The sequence below is a fragment of the Mchenga conophoros genome, linkage group LG10 (assembly GCF_057382185.1).
Source record: "Mchenga conophoros isolate Kocher_MC1m ecotype Shallow Benthic linkage group LG10, M_conophoros_male_GT1.1, whole genome shotgun sequence".
NCBI classification, from domain to species: Eukaryota; Metazoa; Chordata; class Actinopteri; order Cichliformes; family Cichlidae; genus Mchenga; species Mchenga conophoros.
In genome coordinates this window covers 10022054-10044893 of record NC_140535.1, presented here as the reverse complement: position 1 = coordinate 10044893, position 22840 = coordinate 10022054, and the positions used below count along the sequence as shown (strand labels likewise).

The 22840-nt window shown below is 39.4% G+C and overlaps 1 protein-coding gene across 2 annotated transcripts in view; it reads right to left on the bottom strand.

The window, feature by feature from the left end:
- The window catches only part of LOC146565377 (seizure protein 6 homolog), a 97246-nt gene extending 93747 nt beyond the window's left edge, over positions 1–3499 (bottom strand). For both annotated transcript variants that reach the window (XM_085288489.1, XM_085288490.1), the window contains exon 1: positions 3164–3499. In XM_085288489.1, coding sequence (XP_085144615.1) covers positions 3164–3248 — 85 coding nt within the window. In that variant the 5' untranslated portion in view covers positions 3249–3499. The remainder of the gene's footprint in view (positions 1–3163) is intronic.
- Between the last annotated feature and the right edge of the window lie 19341 nt (positions 3500–22840).

Genomic DNA, 22840 nt, shown 5'->3' with positions numbered 1-22840 from the left:
AACATCTGCTGGCATCTTATTAGGCATACTTGTTTGAATACTCCCGGAAAAAAATTCAGTTATTGCTTTGTTTTTGTTGGTAATGACTTTGTAACAAGTCGAAATATAATATGCTTTTTTAGTATATTTTGATTTAGCAGACCGGCTTTTTTTAATGTAGATAAAGGAGGTTGTCACATGTGGGCTTCTTTCTCTGGCTGCTTAGACTTTGTATGCAGTGCACTCCTCTAGCATTTCTTGCATGGCCTACAATGAGATTTGACCCAGCGCTAGAACGCGTTGTCGATCGGAGGGTAAATTTGATTTGTCACTGAATAAAAGTTCAAGCTGTTACCTTCTTGTTGTCTATCCAAGTCAGACCAGCAGACTTGTGTATTAAGGCAATCAAAATCCTGCAGAGAGTGTAAGTGAGCACTGCATAGGGCTTGTTACCCTTTGACAACAAATATGATGAAAAATGCTGCTTCTTGTATTGTTCTCACGGCACATATGCAGTAGTTTATAAAGTATGTTTAAATTGCAACCCATAAATGGCATTTTAATTATATTCAATATGATTCACAGATTTTTTTCTGCTTGTCTATTTATGAAGTGAGACTTTTTCGTAACACAGTGTCGGCTTGTCTGTGTTTAAGATGAAGAAAATGTAAGCATGGGTTTCTAAGTGTATATGTAAGTGTAAGGAAACCATGCAGAGTACACACAGAACTCCTGCAGATGTTTGAGGACAAACTAAAAGTAAGTGCCTAATTAACAGCATAAGATATACAGGGGCTGTACGGGAAGTCTTTCCTCGTTGTTTTTGCAGGTAATGGTGCTTTTATTAGCTGGGAGGTTCTGAATTTTAGCCTTCCTCCCTCTGTCTCTCTCTGCAAATCACCCCTTATTAATGTGACGAAATAAAGGGCTGAGTAATTCTTTTGCAAAGTAACATATGTAGGTGGATGATTTGAGTGCTGTTCGAAGGCCAGCACAAATATCTTTGGACTGATACTGTAATTATTATTAAGACTTTTTTATACATCTTTACAATCTTTACGTCTACTGACTGAAACATTAGAGTCAAGCAAAAATCATAAATTAAATGAAAGTGTTTCATTAATAAATACCTGAGACTGATTTTTCTCTTGGAAAAAAAAAAAGAAATCCAGTTCAGGTGAGAAAATAATGGCACGGTTCCAAAAAACTTGACAACAAAATGAATGGTTGTTTTTGTGTTCCCCCTGCAAGGTAAATTAATCAAGTTCACAATAACAAGTCATAGCACAAATGAGAGATTGGGACCTCTTCAAAACTACAAGTTAATCATTCCTGTAACTGAGTACGCATTCAAAACTCCTGATAATGGCGACTTTCAAGAATTAAAAATTGATATGCCCCACCTTGGAGAGTTTACTACAGTGTGAACATTTGCTGGGTAAGCAACAGCAGCTAATGGAAGCTGTTAAATTTTATTTTGCTCTAAAAATAATGCACCCTGCATTTCTCACTCTCCCTAGAGTTTCGAGCAGCGGGCGAATAGAGCAGGTGTGTGCCTGGGATCTGTGCGATCGTGAATCCGAAAACAGTCAAAAATTCACACATCTTTCAAAGCGGCATTGTTCTGTGCGCCACCACTGAGTGTGTATTTATTCACATGCTAATCAAGATTTAAACGCTCTAAATGTATTTCAGGTGTATCGAAAAGATCCGGATTTGAACTCTTATTATATAAAAATCAAAAAAGGTCTGTGCTGTCCCGTACAGCACACCTTTCTCCCACTAGATATTCAATCAGTTGATGTTTTGTTGATGGTGTAAAATATTGCTTCAGGCACTGGTGTGGAATTGCAGCTCAGTTTTCAAAGGGCTGAGATGTAATGACTGAACCAGCCCAGGCAGTATGAATTCACTCTCGCAGTTATTGCATTGTTTAGTAATCACTATTTGCTCGTGAATGTGTTCATTTTCAGCACCAAACAGGCACCTTTCATAAAAGGCTTCGTCACAAGAGGATGGACAGGGGCATTTGATTTGCCGGCATCTGTTTGAACTTTAGATGTTGCTCGCATTAGATAAAAATGGCAAAATAACATCCAGAAATCCTACTTTTATAATAAACTCATATGCATTTGTTTTCGTCTTGTGTTTTTTGTGAGTTGCAAACTTAACATTCACTATTTCTGTGGTGGCTCTTGTCCATATCCAGTTACTTGAACAATAATAGATATACATCATTTCCACAAAAGAGGGGTGTGTGAGAGAGAGAGGGGGGGGGGGTGACAGTAAAGCTGTGCAGACAAGCAGAAACACAGATAGTGTCCAGCAGAAAGCATAGATGATGAGAGGGCAGGCCCACACTAGAGAAATAATTAGGACAAGGCCACTGTGCATGAATCCGTTGCAGCTTCCCACAAGCACTCATCTGTGTCAAACAGCTTGGTCAATAATCTTCAGCAATTCCCAAGGATTAGAGTCTTATTACCGAGCACCGTCTGTCACACAGACCTCAGCGCCCAAACAAGTCGCTTCCTGACTGCTTACTCCCACCGAATAAACATCCCGCTGGAAAATTGATCAATTGGTTCAGGTTCATATTTATTGGTGTTTAGTTTCTGATTGTCTTATTTAGTTTCCCTCTTGCCTGGTGGTGGTAGTGGTGGTTGGTTGAGCTGGGGAGAGAGGCTGTTTCCATGCTATTTATGTGGCCACGTGGATGTGTGTGTCTCTCTTTAGAACAAATTAAAGCCATTTTGTGTAAGTTGTGCTGGACAGCCTATTGTTATGTAACTGACTGTTAAACGCATTTCTCCAGTGATGCGCCATAACTTCTAATTCACCACGCTTTGTTTGCAACTGTTGGGTTTCATTAATTTGCCTCTCGCTTTAAATTCAGATTCCATTTCATTCTTTCGGTAGTTTACAGTGTATAATAGAGAAAACAAACAGGACTATCCTCTCGCAACTTTTAGCCCCAGCAGTGCTGTAGTACAGTACGTCATAAACTTAACAATGATAACGAGTCACTGGAAACATTAACACTTGTATCACACTTGTAGATCTGAGAATCGTGAGCCCGGTGTCATTAAACTCTGCCTTCGCTTTTTAGCCGACAGAGGAAAGGAGGGGTGAAAAAAACTAAAATTCCAGAAAAGTACAAAAGCACCAAGACGCAAGTTCTTACCTTGCCCGTGGATTTCGGCCACGGCGGCGGCGAGAAGCAAAACCGTGCAGAGGGTCTGAAATTGGCAGCCTTGTTTCACGCACATGTCTACTAAAGTCGAGGTCGCTCTTCGCGTATCTACGGAGCACGTCCTTGTGTTAAGAAGAAGAATACTTCCAGGGGAGGAAAAACAAAAAAAGAATAAAAACAAGCAAGGCGAGGACTTTAAACAAAGGCTCGCGGGATGCTCTCGCACTTCCTCAATAATTCGCCGACTGAAGACCGTCGAGAATAATCAAGTGAAATGCGGAGGTCCCTCTTTAATTTGGACGCTCAGTAAGCGGATTGCTGGCTGTGTGAGCTATCGGCACATGGAGAGGAGGGGGGGGGGGGGGGAGAAAAAGGAAGCCGAGGATTCAGCACCGCGGACAGCTCCTAGCGTCTGCTGATGGAACAGCCTCAAAGTTAGCTGGAGGAAGAGGAATAACTGAGCTCTGTGCGTTCTTTCGGTCTTTGGAGCTTCTTGTGATGATGTTTTTCTTTTTAACAGCCTTCCTTTTAATCATCACAATAGCCACGTTCAGGTTCAACAAGAATATATAAAGATGGCATTTTTAGGATAGCCTATACCAGACATAATACTTGACTTATTCTCAGACTTCTGCTGTTGTTTTTGTTGTTTTTTTCCTTCTATAAATTCACTAACTTGTGTATAAAAAGCAGATAACGTGCACGTCTAAACTCATATTTTAAAGCTATTTGCAACTCATTCTATTTGGTTTTGGACACCCAGAACCTCTGTAAATGTCCTGCCTCCAAAGACACTGTGGTGAGTCAAGAATGAAGATAGAGTGCAGATTACTGCAGGCTTTAAGGACGAGTGAGAGGTACATGTACACTATCTTTAAAAAAAAAAAGAAGAAGAAGCTTTCTGTGTGAATCTTGAGCTTCAATTCGCTGGTCAGTTTACACTTGTATTCCACCCTGCACTTGCTGAAATACATTGCTTTTCTTTTTCTTACCCTAATTTCAGCATACGCTTCCCTGGCTAGTTTTTGTGCCCACAGGAGTCAAGACTGGAGCTGAGTGGATTTTTTTTTCCAGTCCAATTCCCTGTAAAGCTTAGACCCTGCTGTGCATGACAAGCCCTGAGGTGAGACGTTCCTCAGGTGCTGGAAATAACTATGCCATGCTCTGAGTCCCTTAGGTCACTTTTTTTTCCCCTCTCTTATCCAGCTATAGTTTATGTCTCGGGGCTGTAAGTATTTGCCAATGATGTCAGCCTACCTACTTCTGGCAAGAGACTTTAACTTTTTAATGGATAAAGTGGGGTGCTAAATTGGTTATCAGGGTTACTTAACTTGTCATTGTGTTGGGAAAAACCCAGAGCAAGAATGTAATGAACAATTCTTTGGGAAAACTTAACTTTAGTCTGTGTGCAGGTAAGAAGATGCTAAACTGTAGCAAGATGCCAAAGTCATAGGAGCATTAAGAGCTGCTTTTATGTGACTTCTGACCTCTGATTCTGAACATGGGACAAGACCACATGACTTTGAATGAGTGCAGAGTAAGGCCAGCCATCACAGATTCTTATTTAGCAAAGTAATTACCATAAACTATGGTTTCATTCATCAGTAATCTAATTTACAGTCCAAGTGTGACAAAGAGGATTATTCTAAAATGACTAGTTAGATAAGCTTGTTGAAATATGCTTTCTTCTTATGACAGCTAACCTTTCAAAAAGCATTTGTAGATAGTATCTACTATGCTTATCATTACACCCCCTTTAGTTATCTAGGCCATTTTATTATTATAATTTACGCCTGCTATATCAAAGGGCTTAATTTAGCCAGTAAAATAATTGCTGTGTGCCCACATTCTGTTCATCCAGTCAGTAACTTCTGACTTGACGAACAGAACGTGGGCATGTGAGTCATGCATGAACAGGAATGGCTAAAATTCACGAATGGTTCAGAAGTCTACGCAGTCAAAATAAACAACATGCACATGCTCGTCCTCAGGACGGTTTTCTGCGTAGTTCTATTGTCACCTCAACGGAGGAAGGCACGGGAGGGTGACATGCATTCACGGCTGTCTGCTGTGCAAGAACGCAGTAAAACGGCATCAAAATAAATGCAGTTTTAAGGCATGAATAGAGATGGGGTTGAGGGTGGGATCATAAAGGTACTGGGGGAGAACCAAGGTCAGTTTTATTGGAGATGCTAAAATAATATAAATAATGGGCAGTTGTTTGTTTGTTTGTTTTTAAAAACAAGACCATTTCTTCTAAAAATAAATTTTGTTTTCTTTTTTCTTTTTTTTGCAGTGGAGGCAATAAAAGGTACAGCAGTCCTTTGAGCTGTACACATGCAGCATCTTAAATTAACCAGAGTGTGTTATCATTAGTCGTCTCACTTTTCTGTCACACCGCTCTGACTCGACTGCTGGGAATAAACAGACAATTTATTTCACAAATGTCATGCATGTCATCGTCATTACACGCCGGCTCATTTTGGACTGTCCTTTTCTTCTTTTTTTCCCCGTCTTTGGTCGGCTTTTCTTCCAGGTTTTATATGACTTTGCCTCCGTTTGCCTCTCACTTCCTCCTCTATTTAAGCACCGACATCTCTCTCATTTTCTTCTAAATTTATCTCTGCTTCCCCTCTATATCCCCCAAGCATGGGACACTGTCCTTGCATCTCTCCCGTCCTCCCGCTGGCCTGCTGCAGAATAGGCTCTAATAGTGCAACTTTCCCTTTAGTGAAGCTCAATGGAGCCATAAAGCAGCCCTGAGGTCTAGTTGGCAGCCAGATGGTCGCAGCCGAGCTTTCATTCTGCTAATGGGTAGGGGGGCAGAGCAGTTAATGAAAATCAGACCCTTGAAATGAAATGACCAATGTCCCAAGGTAATGAGGCACAAATCGTCAGCGAGCTTTTACAAGCACTAAGGTAATCTTAGATGGCAGGATTATGTAAAAACATCTTATGATGACTGTTCATTAGATGGCTAAAGACTGACTGATTATTATACCTCATGTTCAGCTGACAAACACACTCCTATTGACTCAGAGCACTGGCTGTGATATTTAGATTGACTGGCTTGGCTAAGTGCTTCATCCAAGCAAGGCTGTGTGCCAAATGCTATCAATGAGTATCTACCCACGCAGCATTACAACCTACAAATTACAGCCCATGTTACAGTCATAGGCAGCAACAACATCACAGTAACAGGACTCACAAATGCATGCGGGGCTAATCTCAATGCATTACATTCACAGTTCAGCATTCTGACCCCTTTCAGCCAACAATTGCAATTATAGTGCTGTCCTGAAATCTGCTCACTGTTATTTACTGCTATTTGTATTGAATCGGGCAATGCCAATCAGATGTCAGCTGCTGGAAATGGGAGAGATTTCGGCTCTGTAACTGAGGGATAATGTCAGACTTTGAATGGAAAATAATATTTATACCTGAATCAGCACAGTTAGCAGCACATTGCTGACGCAAGTCGGGCCTTGGATGATTGTGTTTGTTGTTCGACCGCGTTTCTCCGAAGTCGTTATGGATTTGAGCATTTCTAGGAGTTTCAGAGGAAAAAAATATGTAGCATTACAACAGAAGAACCGTTAATTATTTAGCCACAGAAACATTCAAAGAGGTTTGAACAGCCCGTAGTGTTGTGCGTTTTGTCTGCTCAAGATTTTCAGGGACAAGTATTGATTTTCTCTATGAGCATTTTTTTTATTTTAATGATTGCTGAAACATGTATTTTGGATTTTTTTGGTGAGGAGGGGGAAGTCGATACAGTTCAATCACAGCAGAATATTTTATTTATTTATTTATTTTTAAGGGGTTTTTTTACGGGGGATTTTGCACTAACTTTTGGAATAAACAAGACAAAGTAGAAATTAATTAAATCCCCTAATTTTACTTAGAATGCTGCTGCTGACAAATATAAATGTGCTGCATATTCTTTATATAATAGCTCGATGTTACGTCTAAACTGCTGTCTGTAAATACAATTTAATGACAGTTTAATGACACACCCTTTCGTGACAATCTGTGAAAATTTCACCTCACTGTGTAAACAAACAGCAGCAGCAGAGCAGCATAAACAGGCTGAGAGTTTGAAGCATATAATCCATATCCCCGATGCTGAGAGGCAAACTAATACGAAACAGAATCGACTCATTCTGTTCCCGTCTTACCTCCAATGGACCTCTGACCTCTTTCTGGATTAAACCATTTTTCTTCCTAGCTTCTACATACAGTATTTAATAGACTATTTTTTTCTAGGAATGATGATGCTGTCCAGTGAGGAAAGTAGCCAATTTCATTATGTTGTGATGTGAAATGCTACGTCTAGTTTATTAGAGAATTGTCGATAATTGCTATGTTGAGTTGGCACAAATTGCTACCATACTCAGTTCTGACACCCATTCATCAAGACCAAGAGCGTATTTGCATGTTAAATAACACCCACTTAAGAAAGAAAAAAAAAGAAGACATAAACAATTCAGTTTTGTGTTTAATTTATTGCTTAACTTGCACTCAGTTTACATCCTGGTCTACCTGAAACAGTGATCAGTTTCCCCACAAATATCGGGTTTCTTCTTAACAAGCTCATGCATGTATATGGCGTAAATTACTTCACTGCAGTTTGGAGTATTCTGCAGCTTATGACCCCCACATCCCCATTCCCTTTTTGTTGTGCACTTCCTCCTTGAATAGCTCAGATAATTGCACACTCCACTATGTACTGGCTCTTTCTGAGAAAGTCAGCTGTGCAAGAAAAATATCTTTTTGTACATATTTATTTTATTTATTTATTTAATTTTTTACATTTTTTTATAGGAGCAAGGGGGAAGGGAGTTATATCAAGGTGCATCTGACCCTTGACAAGAAAGTCTGAAATTCAAAAATCTTCTTGTGCATTTGTAACTTGTAACTTTTTATAGGTGGACACATTTCTCTTAGCTGTTTATTTTCTTGTTTCCTCACCAAAGTCCACGGAACCAGCGTGAACCGTCGCTGTGCATACTCTGCTCGGACTGAGTCCCGACAGTGGAAATAGATTGGATGTGACCCCCAAAGACGGAGCGACATCTGTTAACCCCTCGATCATTGCTTCTGCCTGACGACTGGGCCGGAGCAGCGTCTGCCCAGTCATGCAGGGCCCTGTCAATAGATTCAGCAGACTATGGTAATGAGCCTGAAAGGATTCCCAAGCTCAGCGCTGTCACTTTGATGACTCCAAAATTAACCGTGCACTAGAAATTCTCCTCACCTGCTGTAATAACATTCAAGATAGAAGGAATGTGTCTCATGCAATACAGGTACAAGAAAATTAATGTAACCCCTCTTGTCAAATGTAATTAGAACCATAGTGGCACAGATATGGTGCAGTGAGTGATTTGAAAAGGGTCCAGAAAGGAACTATTTTACCCCGATAACGATATTCTGTTTGCATTTGCCGACTCACGCGTTAAGGTGTAGTTTTTCCTTACGTGCTGGGCTTGAAGACCACTAAGTACCCAATTGTTCATTTGGAGGGAAGCACACAAGGATGCTAAGGCAGGAGCACACACATGAGGACTCATTCAACGCTAGAAAATTACCGTTCCGACTCTCTCACGCACAACCCTTTTATGAAGAGTGTGACATGTTGTTCAATACCGTTTACACTCACATCTCTCTTCACCATTCCTCCTCTTCCTCTTGCCGTACACCCCTCCCTCTCCTTGACCTTCTCTTTTCATTAGTCAGAGTGTGTCTCATGCCTCTGAGCATGCTGATAGTGCACTGCTCCAAGGCTGCATTTATCAAGATGATAAAGCACTCTCAGACAACAGCCAAGTATCTCAAGGCTAGTGGCCACGGTATCTGACAAGTGACAACAAGTCACACAAACAACTCCACCTCCATCCTTCCGGTACACCCCCACCCGCTACCCCCACCCTGCTAGTAGCCGCCATATACCATGCCTAGTTGGTCACAGGTTCTCGCCATATGTCACATGAGCCCCTAATGAGAAGTTAAGTGCAGATGAAGGCGGGTGACTGCACATGACGACAGATATACTTTACTTCTCCTCCACACAGAAACTGCTAACAGCACACACACACACGGGTTCAACAACATCCTGTTAAACCATACAGGCTCCAAGCTACAGAAATGCAAGTCGTGCCACTTTAGCTGCAGCTTTCATCTTTGCCCACTGTTCACCTCACTTTCTTCAATTCAGTGGCTTTTTTTCACTCTCAGCCATAAAGTTTCTGTCTGCCTCCAGAGAGCTTCAGCCAGCAATCTCCATTCAGACCTCAGACTCAGACTGACAACTTGAGATGGCGGTGAACTTGTGTTGTACTCTTCAAAAGATATTAGCAATTGCTTTAATGGGAGGCAGTGGGTGAATCTGACTTTTATTTTCCCACCACTTCTTTTCTAGTCACCATTAAACTGCTTTTGAACGTCATTATTATATTCAAACACGCATTCGGCTACAACGGTTACAATTAAAAAGTATATTGTTCATGGGAAGTCATTTCTATGAAAAGGCTCAAAAAGGCAATTTTAACTTTATGGACAGTTTGATTTCTTTTGTTATTTCCAACTAAAATGTGCTTCCGTCGCTCCTTTTCTCCCTCTTGAATTTGCCTGCGCACAGACATTTATCTGTGAAGTGCCAGCCTAACTGAACCGTCAGATACGTAAAAGACATTTTTCTACTCTGAGCTGTTCTCAGCTTATCAACATTGTTGTACATTACACTGAAATACACACACACACACACACACACACACACACACACACACACACACACACACACACACACACACACACACACACACACACACACATATACATATATATATATATACACATGTAAAGCATGTATTTAAAAAGTTAAAATATGGAAACCAGAATACAATTAAAGCTGCTACCAAGCATTGTCTTTAAAATATGTGTTCAAAAGGGGGGAAATAACATAAATGTAATAGTTGTATTAAATTTACATAGCTGTAGCATAATTTCTAAAACATAAAAAAGGACCACAACCAGTTGGCATGCTATAATAATACCCATCTTCAGCAATTGCTGTGAAAGGCAACTACTTGAGATTGTACTGCTTGATGGAAATGGCAAGAGTTTTGAGAACTTAAGTCTCCTTGTAAAAGCACATACTGCACATGATAACAGGTAGACAGAGGTACCTTGGTACTAAGGTACCTTGAAGTGTTTCATAAATAACAAATGTCAAATAGAATGGATGGTCATTCTGTTATTATTTTTTTATCTTCTCCAGGAGCTGCTAGTTTAACAAACCATTTCCAAAAGTACTGCTGTTTGGATGATGGCTGTAGAGAGATTACTTTATATTTTATTTTTGATTATTTTTAAAGCATGATTGTAAATTGTGACACGGGGAACCATCATACAGTGTAGAGTGGTACTTGACATTTATGAAAGATAAAGATATTGCTTTTGCTTCAGCCAAGGACTGTTCAAGCTATCAAAGGTCATTGAACTGTAGAGATTGTCCACATTTGTGTACACACACACACACACATACACACACACACACAGTGTGTGTGCCATATGGCCTTGACAGCATCTCCCCTATACTCTTTCTAACCTTGCTTTTTATTTGCTTGATTTTCTTGCAAGGTTGTTTCTGTATTCAAGCTCACGTCTCATTATAGATCCTTAACCCTCACTTTTGTCATTCCCTCTTCATGCGCAATGTCCACAAATACTTTAAAGCCTGTATACGACAGCCATATCTCATGGTTGGTGACCATTGCAACGTGTCCTTTATATTTTCTCTTTTATTGTTTGCAACTCTGTGTTCTCCACAATCTGGACTTCTCTTGAAATTCTGTGACATGTCAGGAGAAACATATCTCATTCCTTGTGGTGGAGTTGTGTACTTGGTATTGCCAGCTGCATTCATTTGTTTCATGCTTCACTATTTCCTTTAATGTTCCATGACTGTGAGAGTACTTGGATTCTTAATGGTCGCCTTGTGTTAGCCTAAATGTAACAGTCAACACAAGCATGATCTTAACCCGTGTGTGTGTGTGTGTGTGTGTGTGTGTGTGTGTGTGTGTGTGTGTGTGTGTGTGTGTGTGTGTGTGTGTGTGTGTGACTCCTGTGGGCACCTCTTCTTATTCAAAACATAAAATAATATTTAGTCAGCTCAGATGGTGCTGTTGGGCTCTTACTTGGACAGTATTCGTGACATGCTAATATCACCCACACCACTAAATGAGGATTGTTAGAGAAAGCCTTTCTTTCAATAGCAGCTAACATATTCAGAAGCTGGCAAATAAAAAAATTAAAAAAATAAAGAGATTTCCACTGAACAGCTTCCTATTTCACAGTGTAAGTGACCCCATAGGCCCAGAAAATGATTAATATTAACATAACAGCTAAAATGTCATAGTTCCTGTCAACACAGGAAATGACATTTCATATCCAGTGGTGAACAGTGAGTTGTATCTCAGTTTTTTGTTTGTGTTATTGTTTTTTCTTCATTCACCTTAAGCATATTTTTTCATAACTTGTTATGATAAACTATACTGCATGAAATAGCAATGTCACTGATTGATCTTAAAGGTGACGTAGCGTATATAATATCGGCATTACAACCTGGAGACATGACATTTGCAGCATTTGAGTTATTTTGTGTTTTGGCTTGTTGATTTTCTCAGAATGTTATGTGCATAATTCTCTGCATAAATGACATTACAGAGATCATGTGTAAGTGACTGTTGTCTGCAAATGGCATTTTACCTGTGTAGTGTTAGGAGACATATTGGTTAAAGTTTGAATTTCTCCCTCAGCCGCTGATATCTACGTCCCCTTGAGCCAACCACATTATGCCCAATTTCTCTAGAAGAACTGCAGAAAGAAAGAAGGTTAAAAAAAAGTTATTTTACTTTATGTTATGCTTGCGTCTAACTGATGCTGCCTGGCTGAGGCCGTCAGGTTGACTTTGACCCCGCTGAGTGGCCTCAGATGTGGAGCAATGATGAGTATTATCTGGCGAGAAAAAGCTGCTTATATGAACAACTGCTCTATTCTTGCCTGGCCTCACTTATGCAGGTATAGCAGGAAATATGTAGCCCTGACCTTAAGGGGCTTTGGCCAGATTTATTCATTAGGAGTCTATCTATGTTTGCCTTCACCTGTTCTCAAAGAGGCCAAGACATTTCTTTGGTTGTTTTTCTTTTCTGATCTTTACTCTTGCTTCCCACTGTTTCCACTGCCAGCATCTGTTAATATAGGCTTCTTGGGCACATTAAAACCGATGTAGGCCCCAGCACTTGCAGTTAAGTATATAATATATCGTATGTGTCATAGCTGCAGAAAAAATAGATATTCATTAATTTTAGAGGTTTTAAGGAGCCAGCAACTTAAAAACTTGCCTGGACACCTGCTTTTTTGTTTTGCTGAGATATATTAGAAACATAATTCAGTTTGCTAGAAGCTTGAAACAAATGACTGCTATTCAAGATCGAATTGATCCAAAATCAAACAATTAAAATATTAACAGAACCAAAATAATAATTATTAAAATAACTAACTAGATATATATAGAGATATATATATCTAGATATATATATATCTATATATATCTATATAGACCTATATATATCTAGATATAGATAGATAGATAGATAGATAGATAGATAGATAGATAGATAGATAGATAGATAGATAGATAGATAGATAGATAGATAGATAGATAGATAGATAGAGAGAGAGAGAGAGAGAGGTATAGATATATATAGATTGATATGAAATCATATATAATTATCATTATTATTATTAATAATAAGAAGAAAAAAACAATAATGAAAAATGCTAACCCTTATGCACATAATTTATAATCCTGCCTCGAAACATGGACTTGACTACTAAAAACAAAGGATATCTATATCTACAGAAATGGAGGATTTTTCAGGAGGCTTGAAGTAAATAATGCACAAAAAAACAGTGTCAAAAAGTAATGATATTTGTTTGAATCGTGATTTTGATTTGCAACAAGCTAAATATTTTTGCATGCTGTCAGTTCAACAAGGCGGGATCACCTGAAACAATAGAACGAATTGAGATAGAGAGATTAATGCATTTGGCGATTACACTCCGATAACCCATAGACTCAAAGAAGACGGGCGAGAAGATGATTGGACTAGAGTAATGATGTCAATATTGAGACTGACAACATGGGAAAGCAGTAGACATGTAAACAGAAAAGCAACCGAACAGCCAGGAAAGCAGGTAGATGAGTGATTACAGATCTTCCTTATTGAACTTACTCATAAGCTTCATTTATGTTCTACTGGTGTCACAGATATTGTCACAGAAATAAACTTCTATTACACTAAACTGCATGATGCAAATAACAAACAAAACACATGATTACAACTGGGATATGTTCTATATATGTTAAGACTGTCATATTAGTAATATGTTCAATGACAATGACTATAAAAATTAATACAAATTACGAATAATGTTAACTATTTCTTATATTAAGTTGACTCTATCATTAACTTATTTAAAAATGAATTATTAGATAAAAATCTATATATAGCGTTCTGTATTATATCTGATAAGATATAATTACATTGTGGAGAGCCCACATTTACTTTCATTTTTAATTTAATTCTCTTTACGTAGCAACAAATCACTACAACAGTTGTCTCATTGAGCTTTATATTGCAAGGTATAGATCCTACAATTTTAAAGAGAAATCCCCACCAATCAGATAGCTGCAAATCTTGCTCAAAGCAACATTTTGCTGTCTTTTTAGGAAGAAACCTGTGGCGGTCTCATGGAGGGCCAGCCATCTGCCACAACTGGTTGGAGGTGAGGGTAAAGAGAAAAGAAAAAAGGAGAGCACAGGGAGACAAAGACAAAACACACAGTATGGGAGAGAGAATACAAATGTTAATGACATGCAGTAGTGGCATATAAACACACTGGGAGTGAAAAGAGTGAGAGAAGAAGAAACGCTCAGTGCATCACGAAGTTCCCCAGCAGCCACAGCCTGTAGCAGCATGACTAAGGGATTGTTCAGGGTCACCTAATTCAGCCCCAACTATAAAATTTATCAGAAAGAAAAGTTTCTGCCTAAGCTTCAAAGTAAAGAGGGTGTCTTTCTGTCTGCCTGGTTCCACAGGCGAGGGGTCTTGAGCTGAGGGCTCTGCCTCCCATTCTACTTTTAGTAACTCTAGCAACCACGAGTAAGCCTGAGGGAAAAGAAAGATAGTATTATGCCAAAAAGTCTTTAAGATATGATGGGGCATGATTATTTAAGACTTTGTATGAGAGGTGGAGGATTTCCAATTCAATTCAATTGTAGATTTAACAGGGAGCCAATGAAGAGAAGCCAATGTGGCAGAAATACGATCTCTCTCTCATCCCTGTTTGTACTCTCACTGTGGCATTTTAGATCAACTGAGGGCTTTTCAGGGAGCTTTTAGAACAGCCTGATAATAAGAATTACAGTACTCTAGCCTCCAAATAATAAATGCATGAACTCCTTTTTTTCAGCATCGCCGTGACAGGACTTTTCTAATTTTAGCAATACTGATCACATGAATGAAAGCACTGCTACATGTTTGTTTAATGTGTGCAGTGTACGTGTGTGTGTGTGTGTGTGTGTGTGTGTGTGTGTGTGTGTGTGTGTGTGTGTGTGTGTGTGTGTGTGTGTGTGTGTGAGTGTGAGAGAGAGAGAGAGAGAGAGAGAGAGAGAGAGAGAGAGAGAGAGAGAGAGATCCTGCACAAAAATGACTCCAAGATTTCTAACAGTGTTTCTGGAGGCCAAGGTGATGTCATCCAGAGTAAGTATCTGGTAAGGCAGCATTTTTATAAGATTTTTTTTAGGGTCAAATAAAATAACCTTAGTTTTATTAAAATTTAGAAGTATTCTGAATTTAGAGTACTATGTCATATGTTTATCAATAATTGCTGAATGTTATTGTTTTCTTCCCATACATTATCATTTCTGCTCAGTGATTCCTGGTGCATCAGTTACCACCATTTAGTCAAAGTTGTTGGTGTCTCAGAGATACAAGGTTTCCACCTATGTGGTGGGAATTGAGAGACAAGTCACTCATGTAACTTGTGTTGTTTTAACCCAAACTACACTCTGACTGATTTGCATTGGTGCCTGAACCTACCAGCAAACAGCAAGTGAAAGTTTAGCTAAGCAGAGAGGGAAGCAATTATGACTAATTATCTTTTGTTAACAAAAGTGTTCACAGTGGTCACCTTTCGTTCCTGATCAGGGAGGTCTCTTCCAAAAAGACAGTGCTGCCATCCATGGTGCTCAAAGCTGCACTGATGAAGATGAAAATGACGAAAATGCAATTCATATGTTCTGCAAACACGTATCAGGAGTTTCAAAGACTGCCGCTAACCCTGTCAGAAATTCAACTAGAAAAAAAAAATCAATAAAGAGTGGGACAGTGGCATTTTGAGCTCAAGGCTTAACACTGGGTGGCTATGCATGGTGCAGCCAGAAGCTGAGAGGTGAGTGGGATGCAGCAAAAGGCAGGTGGAATAAAGTGACCTAGGTTGAGAGCAGAAGGGGGGGTGATAATAATCCATGTGAGTGACTCAGAGTGATGGGCTTACCTGGCTATGAATATTTCAGACAGCACCGAGGTGTGTTATTACGGCTCAGTGGGAGCACTCACAACATGGGGCAAGACATGTGCTGTCACAAGATAGGACCAGGCAGACAGGCGCACACAAACAATGTAATTTTTTCCCCCAGTATTCAGAAAGAACACAAAATTGCTCATCTATGTTGAATAGCTGAGTGGCAAAAAATGTTTTCATCAACAAGCTAACAACAGAATCTTCCACAGACATGCTCCTTCAAATCAATATACCAACCAATCAATAAACAGGGAAAGATTTACACCAATCGGAAGCCTAGCTCCGCAAGTGGAGAGAGTAATAAACCCACGTGCAGCATTTACTCGAGTTGGAACAGTCCCACTTGCCAAGAAGATGATTAAATAAATATTCTGTTTACATGAACTGGCTGCCCAGGGGTCTGTAAACTAGTCTAGCAAAGCAGCCTTACTCAGCTAGCTAACAATTCAGAGCCTCTGGCCATAGTTGCTCCATTATTTCACCAGCCTCTGCCTCTCAAGCCACCATCTCTTTTACAAAACAGTGTCTAGAGATGAAACTCTCAGAGCACTGTGATGGAGAGGCATGTGCTGGTGTGGAGACACTAGATATATCCATGATGGTGGGAGTATCATTTTATATGGACTAGGGTCCACATCAAATGCCTACAGCAAATACTGCACAGCACACGCACAGATGGAGCTTATAGGAAAAGAGACAGTAGCAGTACTACAGTTTTATCTTTTTAAATAGTGAACATATTTTTGCCCTGATTTTCCAAGTATGTGTACTATATCCACGAACAAAAGCATCAAAGCTGTTACTATATTAGCATCCTAAGCATCAACTGTAAAATCATGAATACCTTTTTCATAGTTCATGTCTTGTGTACTTGGGAATTATTTCTTTCAAGTCATTACACATATATTTATTAGCAACAGCTCCTGATAGCGACTTCTAGCATGCTTCCAGCATGGACACATGAGACAATAGCAAAGCCCCAAGCAGAGCACAGCTAGTCTGATGCATTATACATTACCCTTAGTCGTTCATCAGAGAAGGGTGGGGGTGCATTGACCTGTGTGCAAACTTGAGAGCAGCATTAATATGAGCGATGTTTAAGAATTCCATATCCAAAAATAAACGCTGCTGAAATTGTAATTAAGATGTGCCCCAGGGTTTTGTAGTTGCATTAGCTTGTTTATATTAGCTTATATTAGTTTCACATGCTCCTTGTTAGCCCGCTTGTCTTTGTCAGTTTCTGCCAGTATCCTGAATACTTCCTTGACCTGTCTCCCTTGTGCCTCCTCTAATTTCTCGTAGTTGCATTAGAATTTCTATTCTCTAGCTCTTCCTTTGCATCCTGCCCACTTGCCTCCATTGTGGCTACATTTGAACTACACTTTAAAAAACAAAAAGCAGAAAGAACCATAAAATTGACCTAGCTGACAGCAGACGTCTTCTGGAGGAGCATAAAGAGGTGTGCTTCAGTCTTGAGAGATTACTCTTGGATATCCAAGGCTCTGTGGATATTATCTGTATAATTTCTGACAGCGAAAACAGTTTGTTTGGGCCCAAGCCCAGACATTCCATTCATGGCTGAGAACTTCATAGCGATTGCTTTCCCCAGGAGAAGCTGGCAGCCTTTCCTGGATTCACCGCCTCTCAACTTAGGACAAGGAACTCCACACCCCTGTCACAGTTGGAACATGAATGACTTTTCCTTTTTCTGCAGCTCTCCTGCAAAACCAAGTAGGCTGATATTCGTCCCGCACCAGAATCTGAGTCAGCTGAAAAATTCCCTGTTATTAAAACGCAGTAAGCTTCTCCTGTTTCTCAGACTGTTCATGAGCCAGCAGACCTTTCTCCCTTTTTCTAAGTATAAATTTAAGATAGAGACAAAGACTGTCAGTAAATTGTCAGTGTCTTCTCTAATCCCAGAGAAGGCACTGAGAAGAATTATCCCCATAATTCTCCCTGGTTCTATCCCGGCATGTGCCAGTGTCTGCTCTGTTTCTGGGTCTGAGTCGACTAATGGCTCCCCTGAATTGGATAGTGCACATATCAGTCGATGTGTCTTCAACCTCCGGTTTAGCAGTTCTTTTCTGAATTGGTCTTTTGCTCATTGGGTTGATTTTTCAGTTGACCACCAGCCTGTGGACAACCTTCTTTACTAGCCTCCTCCCATAGCCTAAGTTAGTCATTTCTGTGAGATCTCCTGCACAATAAGAGCATCTGTCGGCCCTATCTGTTGATACATGTCCAGTGTCCCACTAGTCTGGTTTTCGGTGTTCTGCATCCTGCCCTTCAATGTCCAGATTGCCCACTGCTGAGGGCTCACCTCCACCTCTGACTGCATGCCCGACTGATTCTGTCCACCAGCATGGGCTGCCAACCCGCTGGCCTGCATCCCAAAGAGTCCCAGCATCACCGGACACCTGTCACACACCAGTTGCCCCAAATATTGAAATCCTAACAACCATATGTTCTTCAAACAAAATATATTAACACAAAAATGTCGTATTTGGAAACAGCATTATTGCACATCGTTGCATTGAATGCATAATTGTGTTTGAAATATGATGATTGTGCTTTTAGTTTGTCATCAGTCTTCAATTCTGGGTTTTTTTAAGACTTCAGATTTAGCTGCACTCTTGTAGTTGTTGTTTTTGTTTATTAATATATTCAGAGCAGGCAAAAGCAACCAGAAGCAAATGTTCACGTGTTTGTAAATTATACACATCAATAACTGTGCCTTTTACAAGGTTCATACATTTTCAAGAAACCTGTGCTTTGCAGCATAGTTTATATTATGGCATGATTTTTTGTTGGATGGTGTAATTGAGATTTAGGTACTCTGTTTGATGATAGATAAAGGATAGGGAGAGTGTTTCTAGTAAGTCCAGGACTTGATATTATTTTTTGAAAAAACTTCTAGGCTTTGCCTCTACTTCACAAAACATTTGTGTGGTCAGGTGTGCATTGCATCAACATAAAATGATACTACTGAGATTCAGAAAAAAAAGACACTGAATAAGCAAATTGCTGTTGCAGCAGCAGCTATTTGTGTTCTCATTGATGTTACAGAAATATTTATATCTCTGTGGAAAAGTACAAACTCAATATTTTACCCAACTGCTTTAATTATTCTCTTCATTTCAGGCAAGGCAAAATGATAGCTAGAACCTTGTCAGTGCAGCAAAACAGCAAGGAAGCAATGCAGTTCTATGGCTGATTCAGTTAGCATTTGGATTAGCATGATGAGGTTTCTGTCATGCTGGCAGGCGCAGGACTTATTGGCGTGAAACTGGGTGGGTGTGGGGGGGCCTCGGGAGGGAGCCGCAGTCTTCGCTAGCACGAACGGCACCTGTAAAATAGCCAAGCAGGTGTGCAATCAACCTGTGTGTAGTGCTCTCACAGGGCAATTTTTTACACCTGCCACAGAGTAATTTGGGGGCAGCAGCAGGTTGCCTTGTAGTTGATACACAAATCACAATGTCTTTTGTGTGTGTGTGTGTGTGTGTGTGTGTGTGTGTGTGTGTGTGTGTGTGTGTGTGTGTGTGTGTGTGTGTGTGTGTGTGAGACCATTCTCAAAAAAGCAAACATTCTATTTGTGCCAAATTAGAAGCCACAGTGTATTTTACATAAAATATACATACATATACATATTATTACATAAAATTTATAAAGTTTGCTATTCTAAATCCTTTTTTTTTTTTAAATATCCCTTATTTCAACTCTGGTCACCATCTGCCAAAAGAACTAAATAAGCAAGTTACAGACCCAGAAATTCACAGATCTGCACTGGCTTTCATTCCGCACACGTGTCTGCTGTTATTTTGGAGATTAGACGAAAGGGTTGGAAGGTGAAAGGCTCCCAACCTCCATCCATTCTCAAGTTTTAAATTATTCTCAGCTGATCTTGTGTGCACAACCCTTACACCAAGGGTTTCACTTGACAAAGTCAAAGCAAAACAATTCAACATCGTTATTACCAGCTATATCCTGTTAATACTTAAATAGTGCGTTTTATACTGGCTTTCCTTTGTTACTCAGAAAAGAAAATAGAGGTCACCTCTAAGTCAGGTTCCTTTGGTAAAAAGGAGACTGGAGGGAAGCTGTACACTGAATATTATGTTCATACAAAGAAAAATGTTATAGTTCACTTGAAAGAATTGAAAGTACTGATAGCATCCACATACAAAAGATCCACATTAATAGCATATAACATTTAAACTGCAATTTTAGAATTCATACAGCTGTTTTATTATTTCTTTATAATACACACCTGCATTTGGTGGATTGTATGTGCAAACCCTGATGAAAACACTGAGTCTGTTTTTTTCATGTTTTGAAAATGTCCTTGCAGAGCTACACAGCACATTACAAATATGCTTTGACAGATTAAGCACTATTCCTTTTTACCAAAGCTGACCTTCATGTTTAGTGAAGTGCTTTTAAAGAATTTAGCAGAAGTGAAGAAGCAATGATAATGAAAATCAAAACCATGACAGTACTTATAATGACAGTTATTGGAATTATTTTACGAAAATGATGTCAGTTTATTTGGCCAGTAAGTGTGCTTGCAACTGTACTTATTGTCTGGTGTATCATATTTTGGTTAGCCAATGAGCTAAAAGGCTAAAAGAAGAAATTGAAGACAGATGCTAAAATGCTTCCAATGATAGATGAAAAATAGGACTACTCTAATCTCAGTGGCAGCATTAATGAATCATAGCTCTGTCATTTTGCAAGAAAGAAGCACCTCAGCATTAAAAGCAGCATGTGTTGAACGGCGTGGTACTTTCCTTCACTGTTGCCAAGGGAGCTGAAGTGGACATACATGAATAAGCTGGAAGAGCCGTGGGCAGGACTTTATCCTCCAGCAGTGCTACCAGCTCTGGACAAAGTTGGGGGGTGTGCAGAAAATGCCGTGAAATGCACTTAAGCAGTAGGAGGAGAAAAGCAGTGCCTCATCTAGCATTAACTTATCTGAACAAAAAATTCAGCTTTAACACCAAAGAGCAATTTTTCCTGCTTTTTCATTGTTCAATCGGAGTGGCATCATAAAAAGTTTTTTTTATATATTTTGGCCTGAGTGGTGTGGTTAGAAAAAAAACACACAACACCTTTCAAGATGTTAATTCTCTAAGAAATTTGCACATTTTTCATGCCAATTTTTGTGTTTCTGTGAACCTCCAAAAATAATCACAAGTTCAAGATTTTAGCTGTAATTCTACACTTACATGTTTGTGATAACCGGATGAGATTTTGTCTTTAGTTCTCATTGTTGCCTTAAACGATCGGAAGAGGTTAAGGTAAATGGTCAAATTCGTGAAACGCCTCACATCAGCATTTGAGGTGAACTGTTTATTTTGAGCTGGAAAAAAAACAACACAGCAGTTGCAAAGTTGCAGATCCCCAGAGGGAGAGTTGAATGACCTGCCAAATCTAATTTCTCAGTGTGTGTATTTACCAGAGTAGCTTTAGCGGGGGAAAATGTATTGTGTCAGCGCCTGGCAGTTCTCTCTGTTATGGAAGTTCAGTGACCCATTATGTGGTGGTGTGGTATGTGCTGCAGTGGTGTGGCAGGCACTGTAATGGCAAAATGTTTCAAATTACTTGTTGTCATGCTGAGATTTACATATTTGAGTCTGGCGCTGGTATGAGCAACAAGGGTTTAGACAAAAGCTTGAGTATGGTTTTTTGTTTTTAAGTTTAACGTCCTCATAGAAGAGACATGGTTAGGTCAAAAATGTTTTTATTATTCATGCAAAATGTACAAATATTTTATGAAACATAATGGTTGTAATTTATAATATGGCCTGCTTCTAAATGTGTAATTCCCCAGTAATTAAATTGAATTTTAAAGTATTTATATGTCCCTACACATACTTAAAGGTCATTTTAAGTAGTTTGTCATTTCATGTTAATTTGATGGAAAAACTAAAAAATAATTCCCCATCTTACAGTACATTATGAGCAGTGTTGGTCAAGTTACTTGAAAAAAGTAACTAATTACTGATTACTTCCCCAAAAAAGTAATCCCCTTACTTTACTGATTACTTATTTTCAAAAGTAATTAATTACTTAGTTACTTAGTTACTTTTTAAAAACACGATTTACAACCTGAATAGGTGATAAAGCGATAGATCTTTCAGCCCAATTCTACTTTTTCTGCATAATCCATCATACAAAATGTAATCAAATGGAAAAGTCTCTTTTTTTTAAACTTGTTTTATCCATTTTAATCTTTTAACTTCATGCATCAGACAAAAATTAAATTATATGCACCATTCTCTGACTTGAAGAAATTAGTTTAACATTTAAACCTATTTTCTGCACATTCCAGCACATAAAATAAAATATTTTTTGTGTTTACACTCACTCTTTCAAATAGATGCAAGTAAAACACAGCAGAAAATAAAGTCACAGACTAGCGGTCCTGTTGCTCTATTTTCACCTGTAAAGCAGGAGTGGGGTAGGCGGAGGTGTGCTCTGGTGCAGGTGTGGCGCAGCGGTCAGTGGAAGAATCCGCGAGTTTCTCTGTGAATTTCCCATTACATCGTAGCGCACTCGGAGCTTGTTTAGGGGGTTTTTTCGGTGTAAAAAGAAGTTTTCTTCCCACGCACGATGGACGCTAATGTTTTTGTCACTTTTTATGGAATCAAACTCAAAGTAAGGTCAGTAACTTCCACGCTTTAAACGCTGCATGCTCATACTCTCTCCTGCACTCGATATATGATCCATTGTTGATCTGCACACAGCTGTTGTCACCAACGTCGCACTCACTTACGTCACTGTCATGAGACATTCTCGCAAAAAAATCACGGTTTTAGTAACGCAGTAACGCAGTGTTCCTACGGGAAAGTAACGGTAATCTAATTACCATTTTTGCAATAGTAATCCCTTACTTTACTCGTTACTTGAAGAAAGTAATCAGATTACAGTAGCGCTACTGCCCATCTCTGATTATGAGCGTGGGCCATATCATGGAGTGGAGTATACCGAGTCGTTGTTTATTTAAATCAAGCCGATTTT